This window comes from Sus scrofa, chromosome 14 (assembly GCF_000003025.6).
Source record: "Sus scrofa isolate TJ Tabasco breed Duroc chromosome 14, Sscrofa11.1, whole genome shotgun sequence".
NCBI classification, from domain to species: domain Eukaryota; kingdom Metazoa; phylum Chordata; class Mammalia; order Artiodactyla; family Suidae; genus Sus; species Sus scrofa.
Window position 1 is genome coordinate 114,828,065 of NC_010456.5, and position 24,572 is coordinate 114,852,636.

At 43.0% G+C, this 24,572-nt stretch overlaps 1 protein-coding gene across 11 annotated transcripts in view; it reads right to left on the minus strand.

The window, feature by feature from the left end:
• Positions 1–23,066, minus strand: part of STN1 (STN1, CST complex subunit) — a 42,914-nt gene extending 19,848 nt beyond the window's left edge. For 2 of the 11 annotated variants that reach the window (XM_013983705.2, XM_021072021.1), the window contains exons 1-7: positions 22,534–23,065; positions 22,217–22,390; positions 14,718–14,813; positions 9,392–9,460; positions 4,204–4,368; positions 3,081–3,204; positions 1,213–1,387 (exon numbers count right to left, since the gene is read on the minus strand). In XM_013983705.2, the coding sequence (XP_013839159.1) occupies positions 1,213–1,387; positions 3,081–3,204; positions 4,204–4,368; positions 9,392–9,460; positions 14,718–14,813; positions 22,217–22,390; positions 22,534–22,693 (963 nt within the window). In that variant the 5' untranslated portion in view covers positions 22,694–23,065. 11 annotated transcript variants of the gene reach the window in all.

Here is a 24,572-nt window from a genome sequence, read left to right on the forward strand (position 1 = left end):
GGAAAGGACCTTGTAAAACAGGCCAATAAAAAGCGAAGTAGATACAGTATTTAGTATGATTCCACTTGTGTAAAAAAAAAAAAAAGGTTACAACCACTTCTAGTTCATATATGCAGATTATCTCCAAAGGGATACGCAGGAAACTAGTAATGGTGCCTGTCTCTGTGGAAAGGGGAGGTAGAAGGGAGGATGGGAAGGAAACTTAAAAACTAGATACTCTCAGGGACTGTTTGAATTTTTAAAACCATTCATTCCTTCGATCAACAAATAACTGTGGAACACATACATACTTTAGGCCAGCTCGGTCTCAGGCAAAGAACAAGACAAAGACTCTGTTCCTAGAGAATTTAAATTTTGGCGGAGGACTAGGCCAGCAAATACATAAATACCAGCGATATCACGAGATACGGTACCAGGGTGATAACAGTGAGGCCGGTGGGTGTCAGAGCCAAAGGTCAGGGAGGGCAAGAAGGTGACCTTCAGGCAGAGATCATTCTCCAGTGGAATAAATGACATAAATAAATATGAGTCATGTTACAGCAACAAAAAACTGAGTAGTTGCAACGAAAGGGAAAGCCTAAAACCAAAGTCTTAGATAATTCTTAATTCCAGGTAAATAAGTAAATACCAAACACTATGGGTAGGAAAAAAAAAAAAAAAAAAAAAAAAAAAGATGAGGACAGCCCTTTTAGGATGAATAAAAAATTACCTGAGTGATCCTTGAAATTTTTACTTATAAACCAGACTGAACACAACTTGGTCTTTATTCAAACTCCTAAAACACAATAGGTTAACCTTTTTCTGAAGAAGAGAGAGCAAGTCATTAAACTCCTTGGTTCAAGTACAAGAATCATCCTGCTGATCAATAAATAATCTTGGATGGATAATTAGCTCTTCTCATCTATTTCTCCCTCATTCGGCTCCTATGGAGATTAAACGCCCATCTCAGGGGGTACTGAGAACCACAAACCTTAGACTACGTTTTTTTTCTACCCAAAGATTAAGCTTGATGAGATTAAGGACAGGAAAAGGGCAAGTTCATTCTCCTTTCAAATTTTCAGTGTTCAGGGACCTTTCCAGAAGAGACTCAACATAACCTCTATACTCTGGTGACACCCTGTGTGTTTTCATGCCTCAGTCATGTCCACCCACATCCTTGGGCTGAAGAGCAGGGGCCATGGATTCATTCCCATGTGGGCTGGCTGCACTTACCTGCCCAGGGCGGGTGCTGTGAACCACGGGCTGTTTGGCCAGCGACAGCAAGGACTCCACCGTTTCTAACTCCTGCTGGTAAAAGCTTTGCACTCGGTTCTCCACAAGGAATTCTTTAGCTTTTTCGCTCAGCAGACATGTGAGACTGTTGAGGTCCAAGGCGCCTGGATTGCTGCTGGGAGAAGGTTTTAACAAGCCCTGCAGAAAACTATTACCTTTGTTCCATTTGGATGTGTATACAACTGAGACTTAGCTAGCAAATGCAATGCTATACTGATGTGTTTTTGACATAAGGGGCAATTTGCCCAGTGAACATCGTGTGATTGTTTAAAAGGATGAGGCAGAACTATGGGAACAGATATTCATGATAGATGCAGAAAAAAGTCAAGCTGCAGGGTAGCATGTAAGGCATGGTACCCCACTTTTGTGAAGAAGCCAATGACAGCCTACCAAATACATGGGTGAATATTCACAGCTGTGTGTGTGTAGAAGAAAAATGTCTAACAGGAAACACATGCATCTCTGCACAAGGGTAACCTCTGGGGAATGGTACTGAGGAAGACACAGGAAATTAGACAGTTTCACTTTTTACTTTATATAGGTCTATAACGGTTATTTTTATTTTTATTATTTTTTTTTATTTTTTATTTTTTATTTTTTTTTTATTTTCCCACTGTACAGCAAGGGGGTCAGGTTATCCTTACATGTATACATTGCAATTACTGTTTTTCCCCCACCCTTTCTATAACGGTTATTTTTAAATGTAATTTTTTTGGAATGTAATCTATAAATATGTTTTAGAAAATCAAAGGGTAACAGTGAAGAGTCTCCTTTCTATCCCCGCACCCCCAGTCTCCTGCCTCAACCCGGCAGCCGCTATGACTGTTCATGTCTCTTCCGAGTTCTTCAAGACATATAGTAACAAATACACATATATTCTCACTCCCCCTGTTCATTTTCCCTCCCTCATAATATAAATCATCTCTGTTTAGAGCAACTAGTATTGGTTTTCTGTGGTATTTTGTGTGCTTTTTGCTTCCTCCCCTACCCCCTGCCCCACTGTGCCTGTGGCATGTGGAAATTCCCAGGCCAGGGACTGAACCCATGACATAGCAGTGATCCAAGCCACAGCAGTGACAATGCCTGATCTATAACCTGCTGAGCCACCAGGGAACTTCTGCAGTATTTTGATTATGATATGCCTTAGTGCAGTTTTCTTCAGGTTTCTTGCCTTGGGGTTCATTGAGCTTCTTGGATCTGTGAGTTTATGGTTTCACCAAACTTGGAAATTTTTCTTTTCTTTCCTTTTTTTTTTTTTTTTTCTTTTTTCCTTTTTAGGGCTGCATCTGCAGCATATGGAAGTTCCCAGGCTAGTGGTTGCGTCAGAGCTACAGCTGCTGGCCAGAGCCACAGCCACATGGAATTTGAGCCATGTCTGCAACCCACACCACAGCTTATGACAATGCAGAAGCCTTAACCCACTGAGCAGGGCCAGGGATCAAACCTGCATCCTCATGGATACTAATCAGGTTCGTTGCCGCTGAGCCACAACAGGAACTCCAAACTTGGAAAACTTTCATCCCTGGTTTCTTCAAATATTTTTTCTCTGCTTCTCCCCCTCCACTCCTTCAGAGACTCCAATCACACATATATTCTCCTTCCCACAACCTTAGAACATCTGTACTATTAGCACCTTCACTTTACGGATGAAGACACTGAGGTACCCAGAGAGTGACAGACTTGCCCGGAGCCCCACAGTGAATGAACTGGTTCAGGATTGAGACCCAGGCTCACTTTAGCATCTGGGATCCCACTGGTTGTCCTCGCTGCTGTGGTCACACCCTCAGCAGTCAGAGTCCATAACTTACCTCAGGGCCTCTTCTTTCTCCAGGGCTGGGTGGTGGAAAGGCTGGTCATAAACTTTCCTGTAGATGGTGGGCAGCTCGAGCATTCTTGCGATTTGAATGTTGCACACTGGATCATCCACTTTATCTAACAAGGCATGGGGGGAAGAGATGCCACAGCAATTACAGTGAGGTGCATTCTTTCCTGCATCCAAACTGCTGCTGGGACGACAGGAAATGGGGCACTTGGTGCGTCTCCTTCCTCACAGATGCTCAGGATCACACAGTCTAAATGGTTCCCAGTCCTCTCACGCGAGGGGAAGTGATGCCCAGAGTGTCACAGGCCCGGCCACATTAGATCAGGACTAGGGAAAGCACATGAGCGTATGCATTCATCTGCCACAGTGGTGGACATCTGGGGCCGTCCTCGAGATTTCCAAGTGCAAACCAGCCAGAGCAGTGCAAAGGGCATCGTTCAGATGACAGGGGACTGTCACGCTTCTGACTAGCTCTTTCCTTTCAAAGTTAGTGGACTCAGTGGTGTTTAAGAAATTGCCATAAAGAGTTCCTGTTGTAGTTCAATGGTCACGAACCTGACTAATATCCATGAGGACATGGGTTCAAGCCCCTGGCCTCACTCAGTGGGTTAAGGAACCAGCAATGCCATGAGCTGTGATACAGGTTTCAGATGTGGTTTGGATCCCACGCTGCTGTGGCTGTGGCTGGCAATTTGACCCCAAGCCTAGGAACTTCCATATGCTGCCAGTGCAACCCTAAAAAAAAGAAAATACTACCTGCCCCCCGAAAAAAACAAAAGAAATGTCCATCACTTTGAAGACTCTGAACACTCTTCCCTAAATGGATTCACACTTAGAATTTCAAAGTGTTTTTGAGGCTCTATTCTGCTGTTCAAATAAGACTTGTCTGCTATATACAACAAATCATTTGTTTTCCAATTTATTGATAGGTACCTCTTTTCAAAATAAAATTAAGAAACACTGCTTTTCTGAAGAAAGCAGGTTGTAAAATACAATTTCCTTCATTAGACTTAAATCTTATTTGAGCTTTTGCAGTTTGACTTTTAGCTAAACTTACTGGACCCACACCCAGCATAAAAACCAACATGGAAGAGATATCTTGTGCTTACGATAAACGGTGGCATGAATTTCTCGTTCTTCTCTGTACGTGCGGATGTGACCTCTGATCTGGACAAGGTCCCCAATTTCTATCTTTAATCGCTGCGCAATGGTTTCCTGCAGCTTCTTAAGCTGTGAGGTTAAGCTCAGCTCTCTTGCATTTGTAGCAGCTGTAGCTGTTGGGACCAGAAGGAAAGACAGAAACGCATAAACACAATCACCCCACCACATCTGGGAGAGAGTTTGGGGTAAGACCAACACGACATTTATTTATTCTACTTCTGACTGGTTGCTCCACTGTAGGAAACATGCATAACCTTTTGAAATCCTCTGCTGAATGAAAGGCCTTAGCCATAACGATTCAAACATCTGGGTGAAGGGAGCAGAGCCTGGAGGGTGGCTTAACAACCCAGGTGGGCCAGTTGCGTTGTCTTCCTTCCAGAGCCCTGCATTGGCTGTGCAAGGGACTTTACCCCCACCAGGGCTGAATTCTGTGTGAGTTCAGCTGGGTTTGGTGGCAATAGCTCTAAAGAACACTTTAAAGTGTCTGTGCAGGGAGACAGAGGCCTGGCATGAGGGGAAAGGGGCCCACGAGTCTCCATTTGTGGTTTTTTTTTTTTAAATGGGGAAGAGAAATTTGCCTAAGGCTGACTTTCTACCAGGGTGCTTAGGACCCTAATCTCTCTCACGTCTCATCTTTGTTGGGTAAGTAGGCCAATTCCCTCTCTCTCTCTTTCTCTCGCTCTCTCACACATACCACTCTCACACCACTCAGAACTATAAACTTAAGCAACTTCATGGTGAAAAGAACCCAATGCGCACTCAATTCTAAACGATTCCTATCACTTACATTTACTTCCAGAATGTATCAGTTCAATAATAAGAATAAGAATAGTCACCATGGGTTAAGGATCTAGTGTTGTCACTGCAGTGGCTCAGGTGGCTGCCAGGTCATAGGTTCCATCCCTGGGCGGGGAACTTCCACATTGCAGGTGTGGTCAAAAAAAAAAAAAAAAAAAAATGCCATGAAGGCTTGGGTACGACAGGTGCTGTTCTAAGGGAAAAAAAAAAAAAAAAAGCCTTTGAGCTAAAAACCCTAAATAATCTATCAGCACATCTAATCCTCACAACCACTCTAATTTATTATTAGCTCCTTTTTACACACGAGGAAACTGAGTCACAGAGAAGTCAAGCAACTTGCCCAAAGTAAAATAACTAGTTGGCAACAAAGCTGGAGTTCGAACTCAGGCAACCTCTGACTCCAGAGCCTTCCTGTTTATTCTTTATTCTCTGCTGCCTGCTCCATGATTATACTCGTATTTTCCATAGTGATCACTAGTGTGTGTAAACAATGTTGTGTTGTTTTTCTGTCTAGCACAACTTCAAATACACAAATGTATCCACAAAATCTATACAACTCAGCATTTTAAATAAGAGCAGAGCATTCTGTCATGTTCATGTGCCACAGTTTGTTTAGCTGGTCTCATTAAATATTCCATCCTTTCCCTTTCGCAGTTTTTTATTTTGGTTTTTATCACTAACACTGTATGGGGCTTAGATAACAGAGTCAGACAGACCAGACTTAAAGCTCAGGTCACTTCTTATTAGCTGTGTGACCTTGAGCAGGCTGCTTAACCTCATTGTGCCTATTTCCTTCGTTATGGAGTGGGGACTGTAACAGTCCACCTCGCACAGAGAGCTGCTGTGCATGATCTGAGTTAACCCTTACATCGTGAGGTTAGCACAATGCCAGATCCATAGGAGACATGCAGTAAATGTTAGCTACGTGTGAAAATGAATAATTAAGCCCCTAAGACAAAAATTTTGTTTTCTTTGTGGTCTTTCACTGGGGATTACTGGATAGAAAAGTACAAACAGGTTTAGATGAAATTACGTATCATCAGAATGTTTGCTAGAAGAAAACAATCAAACCATTCTTATTCTACAAGGTGTCACCAGCAATGAAGCAGGCTTGCAGCCCCTACAATGGCTTCAGTCATTTGGATTTTTAACACATTAAAAATACATAATGATTCTGTAACACTTTATTTTGCTTTTAAACTGCCAGAGAGACCTGTGGGGGTACTGAGTTGTTGTTTGTTTGTTTGCCATACCCACGGCATGTGGAAGTTCCCAGGCCAGGGAATGAGTCTGTGCCACAGCAGTAAGCACAGCCACAGCAGTAACAACACCAGATCCTTAACCACTAGGCCACCAGGGTATTCCAAGACCAGGTGTTTTTATATAAAATGATCTACTCTGAATTTCTTTACATATAAGCCTTCCTCTCTTTTGAACAATTTACGTTGATTTCTGAAAAAAATGTAGGGAAACTTTCTCAGTTAAACTAATGAACCCACTCTACCCATTCCATTGCTTTCTTTTTTATGTTTTATTTTGCTTTAGCATATAAAAATTTGAAAAAAAAAACTTTTAGTCTCTCCTTTCTGTCATTAATCATAGCTTTCAGTGCTTTAACAACTTAACATATGAGTTTAATGTAGATACCCCCGTATTTACTGTGATAACACACAATTCTATCTCCTTTGGTTTATTTTTATATAAGTTGCAAGACAGTAATCAGTTACCTCTTTTTTAATATTGTTAATAACCTGAACCAACAGCATTTGTTAAATACTAACTTATCTCCTTCTGTGGCATTATTTCTGATGTGTCATAGACTAGGGTTTCTATAATGGAATGAATAATGGTTTATTGATCAAGTTTTCTGCTTTTTAATCTAATACAACTTAGATTAACTGTGGCTCTGTAATGTGCAGAAGCATTACTTTTCTTTAAACACACTGACTCTACTAAGGGAAACAGCAAACTAAGGAGCACAGAGAACTCTGTGTAGACCAGTAATCAATAGTTAGGATCTAGACACAATCAGCGTTAATGTTACTCAGCTTACTGGGTTTCTTCAGAAAAATACCCAAGTATTGATTTTTTTAAAAGGTTATTCTGTCTGGGTTCCTGTCCCCAAGTCCTCTTTTATTTAGGCTGAAATTTTAAATGTATTTATAAATTCCCCCTGCCGGTTATTCAGACATAATAAGTGATAATAAATGCTTCACGTAGCACTGCTGAAATGATCAGACTGAGGGCTGGTCTGAGAAAAAGAGGCTCAGCTTTCATTTAAAGGGTGAACCAAATTACCGAAAGATGGGCTCAAGCTGTGTAATTTAATGGATATAATGAGGTGGTTGGAGCCTGGCAGAATTTTATTTTAAGTAGGCTATTCCACTCTGAAAGATAAATCCTCTTTAAAATTCTAATACTAGGCACCAAGCTTTCTTAACTTTTCTCATAAGCTAAGTCCAAATGGAACATTCGATGTGACATTTATAGGAGTTAATATTATATTTTTATACCTTAACTGACTGGAACATGATTTTGGCTCAGACTAAATTTTGCTTAAAAAAATTAGTCTTCGTTGGCCACTTTCCAGTGGAAAGATTTAAAACTGAGGGTGATTAAATTAAAAGGAGAGAATGGGCTAGTTGGGAATAATTGTAAAATATCACCTCTATGTAACATGATGAGAATCACTTTCAAACTTTCTTCTTGTACCCTTACCCTCTTTTTTCTTTTTTCTTTTTTTTTTTTTTTTGCTTTGCTTTGCTTTTTAGGGCCACACTTGCGGCATTTGGAAGTTCCCAGGCTAGGGGTCAAATCAGAGCTCAGCTGCCTGCCTATGCCACAGTCACAGCAGTGAGGGATCTGAGCTGCAACCTACTCCACAGATCACAGCAATGCCAGATCCCCAACCACACCGAACAAGATCAGGGATCAGACATGAGTCTTCATGGACACTAGTCAGATTCCTTTCTGCTGCACCACAAGGGGAACTCTTTTTTGTCTTATTTTGTGTTTTTTTTTTTTTTTTTTTTTGTCTTTTTGTCTTTTTAGGACCACACCTGTTGCATATAGAGATTCCCAGGCTAGGGGTCTAATCAGAGCTACAGCTGCCGGCCTACACCACAGCCACAGCAACGCCAGATCCTTAACCCACTGAGCGAGGCCAGGGACAGAACCCGCAACCTCATGGTTCCTAGTCGGATTCGTTTCCACTGCACCACAACGGAAACTCCTGTTTTGTTTTGTTTCTTTTTGTACCCTCACTTTTTATTCTCAAGGCAATTTCCAATTAAGGCTGTTGACTTTGACTGTTTATATTTGCATCTACTTAGAGATATTTCCAAAATCTCATTTTCAGTATTGATAGCCATGTTACCTAAAAACTGCTTTTAAAAGTTACATAATATTCCTGATGATATCACTTCTCTTTTAAAAAAAGAGTTAATTTTGAAAATTAACACAATGGGGTTTTTTTGTTTGTTTTTGCTTTTTAGGGCCCCACCTGTGGCATATGGAGGTTCCCAGGCTAGGGGTCCAATTGGAGTTACAGCTGCCAGTCTATACCACAGCCACAGCAATGCAGGATCCGAGCTGGGTCTTCCACCTATACCACAGCCACAGCAACTGGGGATCCTTTAACCCACTGAGCAAGGCCAGGGATCGAACCTACAACCTCATGGTTCCTAGTCAGATTTGTTTCCGCTGAGCCACGACAGGAACTCCCAAGACAATGTTTAAAACAGGAGTGTGTAAACTACACAGCCCATGGACCAAATCCATCCCTAATCTGTTTTTGTAAATAAAGTTTTATTGGAACACAACCATGCCTGTTTGTTTATGTGCAGTCTATGGCTGCTTCTGTGTTACAATGGCAGTATCCAATAGTTGAGATGCAGACCATACGGTCCACAAAGCAGAAGACAATTATTGTCTAGCCTGTACAGAAAAAGTCTGTTGACCCTTGGTCCAAAACAAATATGCATAGGAGCTCCCCCGAGTTGCAGTGAATTAAGGATCTGGCATTGTCACTGCATCGGCTTGGGTCACTGCTGTGGCATGGTAAAACTGAATTGCCAAAACTTCTAATAACCTATTCACATTCCTGTACACTTAGAAGGAATTGAGCACCAAAGAAATGGTAGTAAGAAAAGCAGCTGGCTTCCCTATGATATCAGCTGCAGAGCAGTCAAAGTTCTGGGTAGAGTGCTTCAAGTTGATCAGTGTAACTCATCAGTGGATAAATGCGAATATTTGGAACGACAGCTGTTCTGCTGAGCTACCTTGAGTAAAATCTATTGGTTAACTGGAAAGGTAAAGAAGCATGGCAAATAAAATTACCTGATGAGGAGTCGGTATTATTCAACTTTTTCCAGCAGATGCAGTTGATAACTCCAGTGCTATCATCCACTGTAAGAGAAGTGTAAGAGAGTGGGACACAGATGTGGGCATTACTGGTGAATTAGCATGTTGCCACTACATTCAGCCAAAGTGAAAGATGACATTTTTCAACAGCATGGTTGGGCAAATCCCTCATCAAACTTCCCTTCCACCCTTAGAAATAATTTCTCACTATACATCAGTGGGAACTGTTTGGCTGCCGTGTCAATGTAATACAGGAGCCCAGCAGAATGTAGTTTTTTCTCTTACGCTATCTCAGGGGTACTAACCTCTCCTAAAATTGGTGTCCTCAGGAGGTGAAGTGCAGAGATCTCAATGATTGCTAACATATAAGATCAGCCTTGCTCTCCTACCCTGGTACCAGAGACCATCACCTGGTTTGTGGCCAGAGGCACTCAGAGCACAGCTACATGTCACCATGTGCTCTTTTGCTGGCTTGCTGACTTAGAAAGACAAAGTATCCCAAGTCTTTGAGCCTGGGCTTCTCTTTGAAAGTGCTTCTGCCCAGTCCTTGCCACTTCAGGGGATGTAAGGAAAGCCAAGCACTTTAGAGAAGGGTGAACTTTTTATTTTCATACTAAAAATAATTACACCTTGGCCATACAAACAATACTGGTCTGGAGTTCCTATTGTGGCTCAGTGGAAACCTGACTAATATCCATGAGGATGTGAGTTTGATCCCTGGCCTCGCTCAGTGCATTAAGGATCCAGTGTTGTCATAAGCTGTGGTATAGGTCTCAGACACAGCTCAGATCTGGTGTTGCTGTGGCTGTGGTGTAGGCTGGCAGCTGTACTCCAATTTAACCCTAGCCTGGGCAACTTCCATATGCCTTGGGTGCAGCCCTAAAAAGTGGAAAAAAAGAACAAACAATACTGGTCTGGCTTATTTTATTTCTAGAGGAAAAAAAAAATCAAAGAATTCCATTGCACTTGGATTTATAACTGCAGAGAAATGTGGAGATGTATGTCTGATCAGGGATGTGAGGCATTTTCTTTTCTCCTAATTTCTGACAATCTCAGGACAGAGGTTGTTAAACATAGGGTCAGTGGGCTTAATGATTTTTTTTTTTTAAAAATCACTAGCTAGACTATTATAAAAACACATGTAATATAGAAGTACCATATGGCAAAAATTTTTTATTGCTGGTTTAAATTTGTGTTGAAAGCAGAAGCTGAGAAGAAGACTTATACTAAAATGAATTCTAGATGGATTTTACTTTATTAAATATATGTAAACTTAAGAAGATGAGAAGACAATTCAGGTGAATAGTTTTAATCCTGGGCTTTCATCTGATGGTGGGAGACTTTTTTAAGTAGACCTGAAAATCAGAACTCATTTTAAAAAGTCTGATATATTTGACTAACTAAAAACTAATAGTCTATAGCAATATATCTTAATATATATAGAATTCATACAAATTAATAAGGAAAAGACCAAGACTACAAGAGAAAAAGTGGCAAAGAAAAAGAATAGCATGGAAGGTAAAAAATGCCAACAGACATACGTCAGTAAACTAAATCACTAGTTACCAGGGGAAAAAAAAGCAAATTTAAAGAATTTCTTAATCCCTAGAATGACAAATATTAAAAATACTGATATCCTCAAATGCTGATAGCTGGACCGTAAATTCACACCAAATTTCTAAAGATCAAGTTTGGAAATGTGGATCAAATTTTGAAGTATATACACCCCTTTATTTAGTATTTATTTCCAATAATTTATCCTAAGGAGAAAAATAGAACAAATGTACAGATATATACATGCTGTATAAGGATTTTTATTGTAATATTACTTATAGTGCTATAAGTTGGAAATAACCTAAATGTGTTTATAAATATGGAATTGGTTAAATACATTACAGTTGCATGGCATATGAGAATAAAAAGATATAATGAAGATTTATGTTCAGTGCCACTAAACAATATCTCACTGTAAAACAGAAATCTACATATAATTCTATACATCTAATATAATCTAATTGATGTAAAATATTAAACAGTATGTTTTGACAGAAATCATTTTAAGACATTAAAATGCTAATAGCAATTTCTTTTGGAGTGTGAACAAAGAACCCCATATTCAATGCATACATTGACTGTAAGCCTAATTTTAGAAAGATTAAAAAGAGAAAGAAATATATAGACTAGTAACGAGGAAATAAGGCATATTGATATTTCTTCACATGAGGAACATGTTGGAAATATTAGCAAGGATGTTCACCTAAACATGGACATTGTTTTTGTCTGACTTTTAGGGTTTCACGTATTTCATTAAAACTTTCTCTAGCTTTAAACTTTATTTTATAACGAGTATCATTTTAAGAAGCAAAAGAAATCAATAAGGATATTTTGAGTTAAAAAATAATGAATGACACATCTAAGCCCACTACTCCTTTCGCCTGTTTGAAATCTTGATTTATAATGGAAAGTCAAAAAACATTAGCTCATGAACCTTTGTTTGAGAAAACATGAGGTCCTTCTAGTCTTGACTGTAGCCTCCCAGGATTCTAGGTCAGAGCTTGAGTTGCTGCCAGGTGCTCTGTGTGCTCAGGGCACCACCACCCAACTCTCCGACTTCCTGGTTTGTGACCTCTCTTGGCCAATCCTCCCCTGGCACCCTGAGGTCTGACCAGTGGAAAGCCCTGGCAGTGGCGAGAGTCCTTACAGTGTTGGGCAGCATGGTGGGGGCCACTGGCCTTTTGTTTCAGCCGTGGGACAAATCAGGGTGAGCTGGAGCAACCCCAGCATATTGGGGCCTATGGTGAGTCAGGCGGGCAGAACAGGACCCGGGACAGCAGAAGTGGCCACCTGGCAGGTGGCCCAAGAGTCAAGCCAGGGCTGGAAAGTGCAGCTCTTCCTTGAACATGCCCCACAAGTATTAAAGTTGCAGAAGTGTTTCTACTCTCAATTACTTCAGCCTTCAGATGCTTTTCATTTCCCCACAAACCACAGATGTGTCATGCTCTCACAACACCCACACTAAGAGAGATGTTTACTGGAGAATCAGCCATTATCACCTCATCTTTTTATAATTAGAAAAGGGGTTAAGGGAAGCCTCTTTAGGTCAGAGGCATTATATCCAGCCTGGTTCTACAGCTAGGACTGATGTCCTTAAGTAGCTTCATTTTGATCTAAAAGTAAGAAAATTAAAAACCAGATGCAGCTGATTTGGGTTGGGAAGGGGCATGGGAGAGAGGAAAAATTAAGTTAGATGGAACTCATACAGTACACTGGAGTCATTTAATAGATTGGACTCATCAGTGAACCTTGAGCAAGTAACCAAGTCTTGGTTTTCTCATATATAAAATGAAAATACCATGTCTTTTCTCTTCCAAAAGATTAGGAAAAGAATAACCTGAAATTATGCACACGGACGTGCACTATTATTTCTTCACTGGTATATGAAGAGGAAGTAACTACAATGCACTACAGATAATGTACTTGCTACAGATGGGTACTCTGCAGGAACTTAGTGAATGCTTGTTGAATTGTCTGGAGAAAAAGAGAGCCAGCGTCTTTGGTAAAATAAAGCAGAGAAGAGATCCACTATGGGGATGTATGACAAGATGATCTATCTCAGAGTGTAAAAAAAATACAGGCTGAGAAAAACCAGAAGGCCTGGGAAATCTCATCTCCCACATGTTATTTTATAAGCACAAGACAACTATGCCCAGGAAAATGAATACATGTCAAAGAAATGCCATGTCATTGTATCTGTCAAGTATCAATCATGCACAGACTGTCAGTGAACTGTTCTTGGTCATCTAGTTCAACTGACTTCTGTTTCTCCCCCAATTGGAACAAGAACACAAATCCAAGTCAATATCACAAAAAATGACAATGTCAAGTACAGCAACAGTTTGGAATTCAAGATAAGCATCCCACAAAATATCTAGCTTGGCCTTTTAACTAAAGAGAATCTTGGCAATATCTTAAAATAATTATTTTATAAATTAGTACAGCAACTATGGAAAACTATGGAGGCTCCTTAAAAAACTAAAAATAGAGTTCCACATGATCCAGCAATCCTACTCCTGGGCATATATTTGGACAAAACCATAATTCAAACAGATACATGCAGCCCTATGTTCAGAGGTGCTCAACTCACAACAGTCAACATACAGAAACAACCTAAATGCCCACCGGCAGATGAATGGATAAAGAAGATGTGGCACATATATCCAATGGAATACTACTCAACCATAAAAAGAATGAAATCATGCCATGTTTAGCAACATGGACGGACTTAGAGATTGTCATACTAAGGGAAGTCAGAAAGAGAAAGACAAGTATCATATGATTATCACTTATAAACATGACACAAGTGAACTTGTCTACAAAACAAAATAGACTCACAGACATAGAGAACAGTGGTTACCAAGGTGGACAGGGGTTAGGAAAGGGATGGATTGGGAGTTTGGGATTAGCAGACATGAACTATTATATAGAATGGATAAGCATCAAGGTCCTACTGTACAACACAAGGAACTATATAAAATATCCTGTGATAAACTATAATGGAAAAGAATATGAAAAAGATTTATAACATGAATACACAGACACACACACATATATGTATAACAGAATCACTGTGCTATATATAGCAGTGATAAAATAAAATTTCCACAAAATAAAATTTTAAAAATGATTAAACTCTATGAAAAAAAAATCAAGACCCATGACACTAAAATCATTTTCTAACAATTTGCTGGTGTCCAAACTATAGAAACCCTTCATTCAATTTCATCATCACAAGGGAAGGGAAACTTTCTGATAATGGATATTTACCCCTTTGGGATCCCAAAGGCTTTTTTAAACCATTCTGGATATAAATCTTATAATTTATTATATATATATTATATAACTTATTCATACTTCCCTGTCTTCTCGAGTCTATTTTAATGTTAACCTGGCTTTTTTATTTTTAGAGGTATCGAGGTAAACATACATTACCATCCTTTGCTATTTATAGATATGCCCTAGGTATCACGTGTCCATTCCTGATCAACCTGAGACTGTACTTTAATTCTTCTGCCTCCTAGCTCCCCACAGCTGTCACTGGACTGTATTCATCAGTATCCTTCCTATCTGTGTCCTCATTTTACACTTAGTCCATGTCAGTGGCTGCAAACGGTTCCAGAGAACAAGTGCATGGGGTTTCTGGGAGTCCCCAGCTATTCTGAAAGGCTGGGCTTGCTTCAGGTTCAATGTCCAGCTGAGTGACGTTCTTCTACATAAAATCAATGTCAGGCACAATTGTTCTTACCTCCATAACTGTAGAAAGCATCTCTTTCTCTCACTCCAATTACAGTTCCCAAGATATCTACCTGTTTTATTGGATGCCCGTTGTAAAAAAATACACCTGAAATTAAAAGAAAAAAAGGGGAAAGACCATATAATATATGATGATGTATTCTGCTTCAGTAAATGTTAACCTTGTCAAAAAAATTAGTGCCATGCTGCTTGCTAAGATTCCAGACTTAAGGATCAGCCCATGACAAATGGCAAGCCCCAAGAAATTCATATCTCTTCCTCAAGGGTCAAAAGTAGGAAGTTTTGCTTTAAAGAAGCTTGCATTGGGGTTCCCTTCATGGCTCAGCATAAATGAATCCAACTAGGAACCATGAGGTTGTGGGTTCGATCCCTGGCCTTGCTCAGTGGGTTAAGGATCCGTCATTGCCATGAATTGTGGTGTAGGTTGCAGATTCGGCTCAGATCTGGCGTTGCTGTAGCTCTGGCATAGGCCAGCAGCTACAGTTCCAATTCCACCCCTAGCCTGGGAACCTCCATATGCCAAGGGTACAGCACTAAAAAGCAAAAAAAAAAAAAAAAAAAAGAGGAAGCTTGTATTAGTGCAAAAAAGAGAAAACCAATATTGTCCAACTGGATCTGGAAAGTCTTCTTTCCACTTGTGACAGTGAAATGTACCTCCCTACAGAACTCTTATTAGGAGCCTGAAAACAACTGTGGTCTTATGAAATCTGACAGCACTGAATTTTGAGGGACTGGAAGAGAAAAGAGAGAAGAAACCACGAGAAAGGCTTCTTTGGCTTTTCTAGGAAACCAGTCATCATTTCTACGAATTAGTGGCAGCATTTAAAAAAAAAAGAGAGAGAGAGGGAAGATAATTAGGTTACCAAACACTACCCTTCAGGGTCAGCAGATTACAACTCAAAAACTTTTCTTTTTAAAATTCTATTTTTAGGAGTTCTTGCTGTGGCGCAGCGGAAACAAATCCAACTAGGAACCATGAGGTTGCAGGTTCGATCCCTGGCCTCACTCAGTGGGTTAAGGATCCTGGCGTTGCCATGAGCTGTGGTGTAGGTTGCAGACGTGGCTCGGATCTGGCATTGCTATGGCTGTGGCGTAGGTCAGTGGCTACAGCTCTGATTAGACCCTTAGCCTGGGAACCGCTATATACCATGGGTGTGGCCCTGAAAAGACAAAAAAGACCAAAAAAAAAAAAATTCTATGTTCAAAGCCTAGGCAAAAGATGCCAGCAGTCAGGTTCCCACCAGAGGAGAAAGCTGACAGGAAGAACCATACCCACAAACACCCGGAGGCATTTTTTAGACTTGGGGACAAAACAGAGAGGGACTCCTGGCAGCGGTGAGTCCTGGATTCCCACCTGAGGCCCTAGCTCTGTCCCAGTTTCTGCAGAGCTTCCCTCTGTGGCAACCCACATCCTTACCTGAACTTCCTATTTGGGGCTTAAGCTACTTGCATTATGTTACTGCTACTTGCACCTAAAGAGTCTGGACTAAAATCCTCTAGCCTATTTTTTTTTTTTCCCCGTCTCCATGATGGCTGAATTATTTACTTTCAGAAAGGGCTATAGAGCATTCCCGTCGTGGCTCAGAAGAAATGAATCTGACTAGGAACCATGAGGTTGTAGGTTCGATCCCTGGCCTCACTCAGTGGGTTAAGGATCCGGCGTTGCCATGAGCTGTGGTGTAGGTCGCAGATGTGGCTCAGATCTGGTGTTGCTGTGGCTGTGGTATAGACTGCACCTGCAGCTCCAATTTTACGCCTAGCCTGAGAACTTCCATATGCCACAGGTGTAGCCCTAAAAAAAGGTTGGGGGGAGAGAGGGTGCCTTCAGAGGAGGGCAACCCTGTAGGACCTTTGCAAGGTGGCTCAGGCTTCCTGTAGCAGAAGGAAAATTTCAATCTGGCCAATGAGCCTCCCCCAGGGTAGTGTCCTCTGCTGAAGTGTACCCTGCCACACATCCTGCTTTGGTCCTCCAGTGCTGCTATAGGGCCCAGTGGGGCTGATGGTGGCCCCAGATTGGTCTCTGGCTGCACTCAGCCCTTTCTGGACATTCCATTTGCATGCTGAGCAGAACCAAGTTAGAGAGATTTCTTTCCTAGAACCTGACTGGCTTTTCTCTCCCCGAGCCTAACCCTGGGTCTGTTTTGGTTGCTAGGCATTAGAGCAACCCAGGGCTCTGTGTGGTTGGCTGTGGCTCCCAGGACCCCGGCCACTAGAGGCAGAGCCCAGGAGCCCTGTAGACCCAGGGAGGGCCTGCTGCCTGTTCCGAAATGTCTTCCCAGCTGCTCCTGAAGCCACTGTGAGGTGCTCTGCTGGTGATGTTGAAAGCTTGAGACAAGCCCCGGGGCTCTTTGAGTCTTCCTGGGACACCCTGGCATGTGCCGCTACAGTGGTTTTAATAATGAAGAGCTGACACACTTTACAAAAGGTGAAAGAGCCAGCCAAAAGGTATTCTTCCTCAGCTGAAGTACACAGAAGAGGCAGCAAGAAGAGTGGACTCATGACAGAAGCCAAGGAAGTCCTCAAGTCACCTGTGGTGGATGCCAGTCCTCTGACGTTACCAACTGTACAGAGCAACACTTAATAAAAATCAGAACAGGAGTTCCCGTCGTGGCGCAGTGGTTAATGAATCGACTAGGAACCATGAGGTTGCGGGTTCGGTCCCTGCCCTTGCTCAGTGGGTTAAGGATCCAGCGTTGCCGTGAGCTGTGGTGTAGGTCACAGACGCGGCTCAGATCCTGCGTTGCTGTGGCTCTGGCGTAGGCTGGCAGCTACAGTTCCGATTAGACCCCTAGCCTGGAAACCTCCATGTGCTGCAGGAGCGGCCCAAGAAATGGCAAAAAGACAAAAAAAAAAAAATTAAAAAAAAAAAAATAAGAACAGATCTCCACTTGAGGACACAGTAGACTTTCTTGAAAAAGGACCAGAAAACGAAGCCCCCTAAACTTTCCTCTCATAGACTGACCATACTTGTCTTCAAGGACAGACACAGTGGCTCAAAGACGCAAAAAAAAAAAAAAAAAAACCAAAAACCAAAAACCAAAAAAACCAAAACAAGGAAGTAGCTCCTGCTGTGGTGCAATGGGATTCACAGCATCTTGAGAGTGGTGGGACATGGGTTCAATCCCTGGCCTAGCACAGTGGGTTAAGGATCCAGAGATGCCCGTACCTTTGGCTTAGTTTGAGGCTGCAGCTTAAATCTGATCCCTGGCCCGGGAGCTCCATGTGCTGAAGGGCAGCTGAAAAAACAACAACAACAAAAACCCACCAAAGAAAAACATCTTAAAAGGAACACAGAAAGAACAATAGAGAACAACTTTAGCAGAAAACAGCAGATGGTTTGAATAAAATTTTTCAGGGAAAACTGAGGAGGAAATACATGGCTTGGAAATAGAGAAGGAACACCCCCAAGGATATAGAAACGAGAGCTCCACACATCAGAAGCACAACCTCCACAAGGAAGAGGCTATGGAAAAAGAAATGGCAAAAACCCCTTCCTTCCATCAACACTAGAGTCTCTTCTACGAGAAAAGAGCAGGTCAGAGGCAGAGTCTCCCACAAGGCTACTCTTACTTTAGGCACCAGCCCCAGGTTTGAGGGTTCTTGGGCCATGTACACTTCTGATCAACTGGCTACAAACACCATCCACAACAACCTGAGGCTTGATACTTTGATAGACCAAGACATAGGATTCAGAAGGTGCTGTACTTAAGGCAACAGTTTTATAATGAAGAGTACAAACCAGGACTAGCCAAATGAAGAGATGCACAGGACAAGGCTGGGACATAAGGTTTGGGATAACGATAATGTCTAGGAGAATCTGGCCATAAGGCTTCCACGTCCTCAGGACGTGTTAGCTTCCGACATCCACCTATGATTACCCATCAGCAAAGCTCACTCAAGCCTCAATGTCCAGAGTTTTAACTAGGGTTTCATTACATAGGCAAGCATGCCTGAATTGCTGCCCACCTGACAACTCAATCTCCAGCCCTTCTCTTCTCCCATGGGGTTGGGCTGATGTCACCTGGCTCAAATCCAACCCTCTCTTCCCGTGGTTGCTTTTACAGCCCCCCTACCCTACCCTGAAACTATCTAGGGGTCCAGCATGAAGCACCTCATTAGCATAAATTCAGTGGAGCTCAAGGGGCCCACCATGAACCAAAGGCACTCCTATCATTCCAGAAATCCACATCTTCCAGGAACCTCGAACAAAGGCCAGCCAAATTCTTCATTATACATTTGTTTCTTTTTGAAAATCACTTTTTTGGTTAACTTTGTTAAGATGTTCCCTGTTATTTAAACATTTCTAAATTTCATGCGGTCAAAATAAAAGTTCTTCCTTTATGGCAACAAAATCAAACACAACAACAACAAACAACATAAAAATAAAAACCTAAACCAGCAGCATTTCCCACCCCTCAGAGCCCTACAGTACAGTCCAAAGAAGACCACCCAGTGAAATTATGGTTATTGTCTTCTTCAACCATGACAGTTTGAAACCAAGCAGGGCCCTGTGGGGCCCTCCTGTGTCATCCCCCCCACCCCCTGTCTTGTTTGTAGGAAAAAGGCTTCAGTCTCCTGGACCTTCTCTGAGTTCCAAAGGGCAGATTCAAGTAGTTACTAATTAGGGGAGTGAGGAATGCAGAAACAAAGAAAAAGCAGTCAAGAAACAATAGTGCAGCAATAAAACAGAGTCCTGACTCCCCCTCAAAGGATACACAGGAAAATCTGATATACATCTTAGAATCGTCCTGCAAGAACTAAGATCCCCCACCACCCCCTACCCAGGTGGAGGATGGTAATTAGATGCTGAGAACCCCAGATTGGTCTCTGTTGATGATCTCAAGGCTGATCACTGAGCTTTCTGGAACACCACCCTGTTACTTCACCACAAACCAATCAGAAGAAAGTCACCTACCCTGCAGCCCTAGCCCTAAATGTTCCCTTTAAAAACTCTTTCAGGAACTCCCTGGGAGTATACTGGTTAGGATTTGGTGCTTGCACCACCGCAGCCTGGGTTCAATCCCTGGTCTGGGAACTGAGAGCCCACATCAAGCCACTAAGCTGCCACATACGTTGTGGCCAAAAACCAAAAGAAAAACAAAACCTCTTCCCTGAAAACCATAAGGGAGTTTGGGTTTTTGAGCCCAAGCTGCATATTCTCCTTGCAGCAAATCTTTCGCAACATTTTGGTTTGTTTGGTCTCACTGTGTATTGGGCACACAAACCTGGGATTGATAGCGGTTTCCTTCCTTTTTTTTTTTTTTTTTTTTTTGTCTTTTTGCTATTTCTTTGGGCCGCTCCCTTGGCATATGGAGGTTCCCAGGCTAGGGGTCTAATTGGAGCTGTAGCCACCGGCCTACACCACAGCCACAGCAACACCAGATCCGAGCTGCGTCTGCAACCTACACCACAGCTCACGGCAACGCTGGATCCTTAACCCACTGAGCAAGGCCAGGGATCAAACCCGCAACCTCATGGTTCCTAGTCGGATTCATTAACCACTGTGCCACGACAGGAACTCTGGTTTCCTTCCATTTTATTTTCAGCTGCTTTAACATAGCTTTTGCTTCTTTTTGGTTGTGGTTTTTTTGTTTTTTTTTTGTTGTGTCTTTTTGCCATTTCTTGGGCCGCTCCCTTGGCATATGGAGGTTCCCAGGCTAGGGGTCGAATCGGAGCTGTAGCCACCAGCCTACGCCAGAGCCACAGCAACGTGGGATCCGAGCCGCGTCTGCAACCTACACCACAGCTCACGGCAACACCGGATCTTTAACCCACTGAGCAAGGGCAGGGATCGAACCCGCAACCTCATGGTTCCTAGTTGGATTCGTTAACTGCTGCGCCACGACGGGAACCCCTTTTTGGTTGTGATTTGAGGGCTTTTTTGGCCACACCCACAGCATGTAGAAATTCCAGGGCCAGGAAGTGAACCCATGCCATAGTAGTGGCCGGAGCCACAGCAGTGACAATGCCAGATCTTTAATCAACTGCACTACCAGGGAACTATAACAGTTTCATTTTAAAAACTGCAACTGAAACATTACTGCCAGTGACATAACCAAGATCACTGCGAGCAGTTTTCCTTGATTAGTTGTTAATACATTATAAAGGCCATCACCCCAGGAGGAGTTAAGCCCTTATTACGCCCCTGATATTTCCTTGAGCACCTACAGAAGAGCTTTAAGCAAGGCTGGCATTTGGTGAGAATTAATTTCTTCCCAAGGAGATGAGCTATAAGGAATACCAGATTGTTCTGGAAAACAGACAACTACGGGGGAAGATGGCTGCCTTCCAAGGAAAAAAAACCAGATCATTTCCAACAATAATTAGAAAATAAAGGTGTGGTGAAAAATCTGTACAAAAGGCTTTAGTATAAGGTCATGCAAATACATTTGTACATACAACGGGAAAATACACAAAATGGGGTCTCATTAAAATGGTGCATATTTGAGATTCTTAACTACTTCTGACTCAGAGCCTGCTAGTCATTCAAAATAGCAAAGAGAGTTTCACCAAACTTCTCATGTAGCACAGTAAACATATGAAGATGTTTACTGCAATTCACAGCAATGTGAATTATTTAAACCTACCCCAAACTGTATTCGTTATATTTGGGGGTATGACCATAACTCTAATAAAAAAAATGATTTGAGTTTATATGTATACTGTGTTGCTCCAGTTACTATTTCTTGAGAACTCACCATATGCCAGGCACTGTTAAGCCACAGATTACAGAGGTGAACAAGGCTCCTCTTCTCAGGGAGTTTATATTGATTCTCTTCTATTCAAAACAAAACCAAACCCCACAAGAAAATCAGGTATGGTTAATCCTCATTTTACAAAGAAGATGCCTAACTTTACCAGTGAGTCACATCCCCAGACCAGGAAAGTGGCCACAGTTAGGAAAGGGAGCAAGGCCTGATATTTCTACCATGAGCAGACCCTCAGAAAAACAACCAAGCTTTTTAAAATATGACAGACCTCAAACCCAGGTAAAAACATGCCTCATATAAAGGTTACTCCTCCAAGCATCTATTTAAAAAATAAAAATAAAAAAGATTTAGGAGTTCCCTTCTTGGCTCAGCAGTTAACGAACCTAAGATCCATGGGGATGCAGGTTCGATCTCTGGCCTCCCTCAGTGGGTTAAGGATCCGGCATTGTCCTGAGCTGTGGTGTAGGTTGCAGACTTGGCTCAGATCCCGTGTTACTGTGGCTGTGGTGTAGGCCAACAGCTGTATCTCTGATTCAACCCTTAGCCTGGAAACTTCCATATGCCACAGGTGCGGCCTCAAAAAAAAAAAAAAAAAAAATTTAGACTGTTTTGAACTTGCTTAGAAATGAACTCCTTTGAGGATCCAGGTTAGATCAGCTTCAAAGCCTGCAGCTGTATGGGCTCTCTCTCCTAAGCCTCTAAGCCCCAGATTTCTGCAGCTTTGGGAAACGGTGGAATGCAGATGCAGCACAGAGAGTCACCAGGCCGACCAGCCACATACCTGGCACCTGGCGGGACTCTTTCAAGTCCAGGATATCCCTAATGTAGAGTTTGGCAAAGGCTAGAAACACTGGATCCAAACCCCACAAAAGGGAAGGCGGTTCCTCTTCACACCGGCTGGATTCAGACTGCATCACTGCATCAGGAGGCCTCCAGCCAACCCAGAGTCGAAGATCTAGATGGGAGACACAAAAATCAGGACGCAAAGCAGTTAAAGTGGATGAATCTGGCACAGCCTCTAATCTGATCTCTGCGCAGGAATCCAGAAGTCTGGGAGGAGTAAACCCAGGGGCCCAAGGCCCGTCAAACTGTACGCACCAAGGGCCTGAGGAAAGAGGCGTTCTTTGCCTGAGGACCTGTGAGTTCCTGAAGCTCTTCCCCAGGAATTTCTGCCCCACGGGAGTGTTTCTCCTTCTCCAAAAAGTACCAATTTTGAAACGGTTAAACACCAACTTTCACTTTGGGGAGAGAGAGCCATACAGGCGTACCCTGAAACCGATTTAATGGGTGGGTCCAAAGAGGAATGGGCGCCCTCGCGGCCAGACACAAGAGGGGCAGAGAGGGTGGGTCTGTCCGAGGCTCTGCCCCTGCACCTTCCGGTGCCCGGGATGAGACTGCGAGAAGGAGGAAAAGGAAACGAAAAGCAGACCCGCTAGTTGCCCCGCCCGTCACGCCCGCGCCGCTAGCCCGCAGGTCTCCCGAGCGCGCAGGCCCGGCTTTCCGGCGCTAGGAGGCCGCCGGCGCTCACGGTCTGGAGGCCGTGCCGCCGGCCCCGCCCAGAGCTGGAGCGCACGGCCCGGGCCCCCGCTGGCCCTCCCGGCGTGCGGTCCGGCGTGGGGGGTGGGGCCCAACTTCGCCCCGCGCGCGGGACTAACCCCTGTGTTCCCGCCCCTGCCTTCCCTTCGGACCGCCTGCGGCTCCGCCCACCCCAACGACGCCCCGCCCCTCTTCGTCATGACCGCACCCTTTGTGCATCCCTCCTTGGCCTCTGCCGATACCCTTTTCCAGGTGGCAGCCGAGCGGGGCTGTAGGCCGGGCTGTGCGGGCTCCGTTTGTCTCTAGTTGCGCCCGCCACGAGCCTCCACGGGAGCGCAGAGCCAAAGTCTCCGGGCCCTGGGAGCTGGCCCTGAAATTCCTGCTGCCCAAACCCCACTTTCCAACTCCTCCCTTCACCCCATTCCCCTAGTGGTGAGACCCTGAGCCTTGACTTTGGAGAGGTGGGAATGGTTCCCGATCTATTAATTGAAGAAAAAAGCAACACCAAAAGCAGGGTTACATTGTGGCATATTTTAGGTGTTTATTTACACTTAATAAATGATCTACCAATACACGCACTTTCTGGGACTCTACAGTCTCACTTTAGATAATGTCACTGCCTAAATTTGAGTCCTTGAGTGAATGTGAGGTCTTGACTCTACTCGAGAGTAGTCTTCTTTGCAAGATCATGGCAAAGTTTGTCTCCTTCCCTTTTATTCTGTGTGTACTCCAGAATGTTGAACATCTAAGAATTTTGAAAACTGGCATTTTGGTAAGCTATGGCCACCTTGATGGTGCTTGTCCCCAGTAGTCCTAACTTAAAGTGAGAAGAAATAGCCATGGTACACTCTCATAAATAAATGAATAAGCCACATCATGACATTACTTGAGATGGCAGGAGTTCTTCCTAATTTACAGGAACTTTGTAAAATGGCAGAAGTACAGGTCTCGCTTGGCAGGAGATTCCCAGGGGAGTTAAGTGGTGGCCAAAGAAAAAATTGCTAAACTATTTAGCAGAGAAGGAACTTGAAGCAGCCGGATGGAAAATGTGTGTCATTTAGAACGATGGCATTTAATTACATCCCTGGTTACTGAAGAAGCTGAAAAACAAAGTCCTTGGTAAAGTATAGCATTGCCCAGACACTACCACAGTGAATGGTTGGGTCCATGGAGTTTAAGATTTAATTAAAAGAACACACCTTTCTGAAAGGGGGAGGTTCTTTTCAAGGAAGCACCCGTAGGACAGGTGCTTCCAGCTGACTTGTGAGATGGGGAGAGACAGGTTGGATGACATTTTTCTTACTGCACACATCTGCTTTAGGCTACAACTCAAGAAGAAAATCACTATTGCATGTATGAAAAGCCTGAGAAGATTTCAGGAATGACTCTTATGACTCTCAAATGTAGAGTACTAGAAACAAGGGCTCTTGGGGACTCCAAGCTTACGGCTGGCCTTGGGGAGGGCCACACCCCATTTGCGGTGAACAGGGCAGACTGCCTTCCACCCTGCCAAGGAAGTCATCATTCACGTTGAAGGGAGGACTCCTTCGAATCTAGGGATGTTCGTTTGGATCTGAGCTCAAAATGCAGAGTAGGTTACA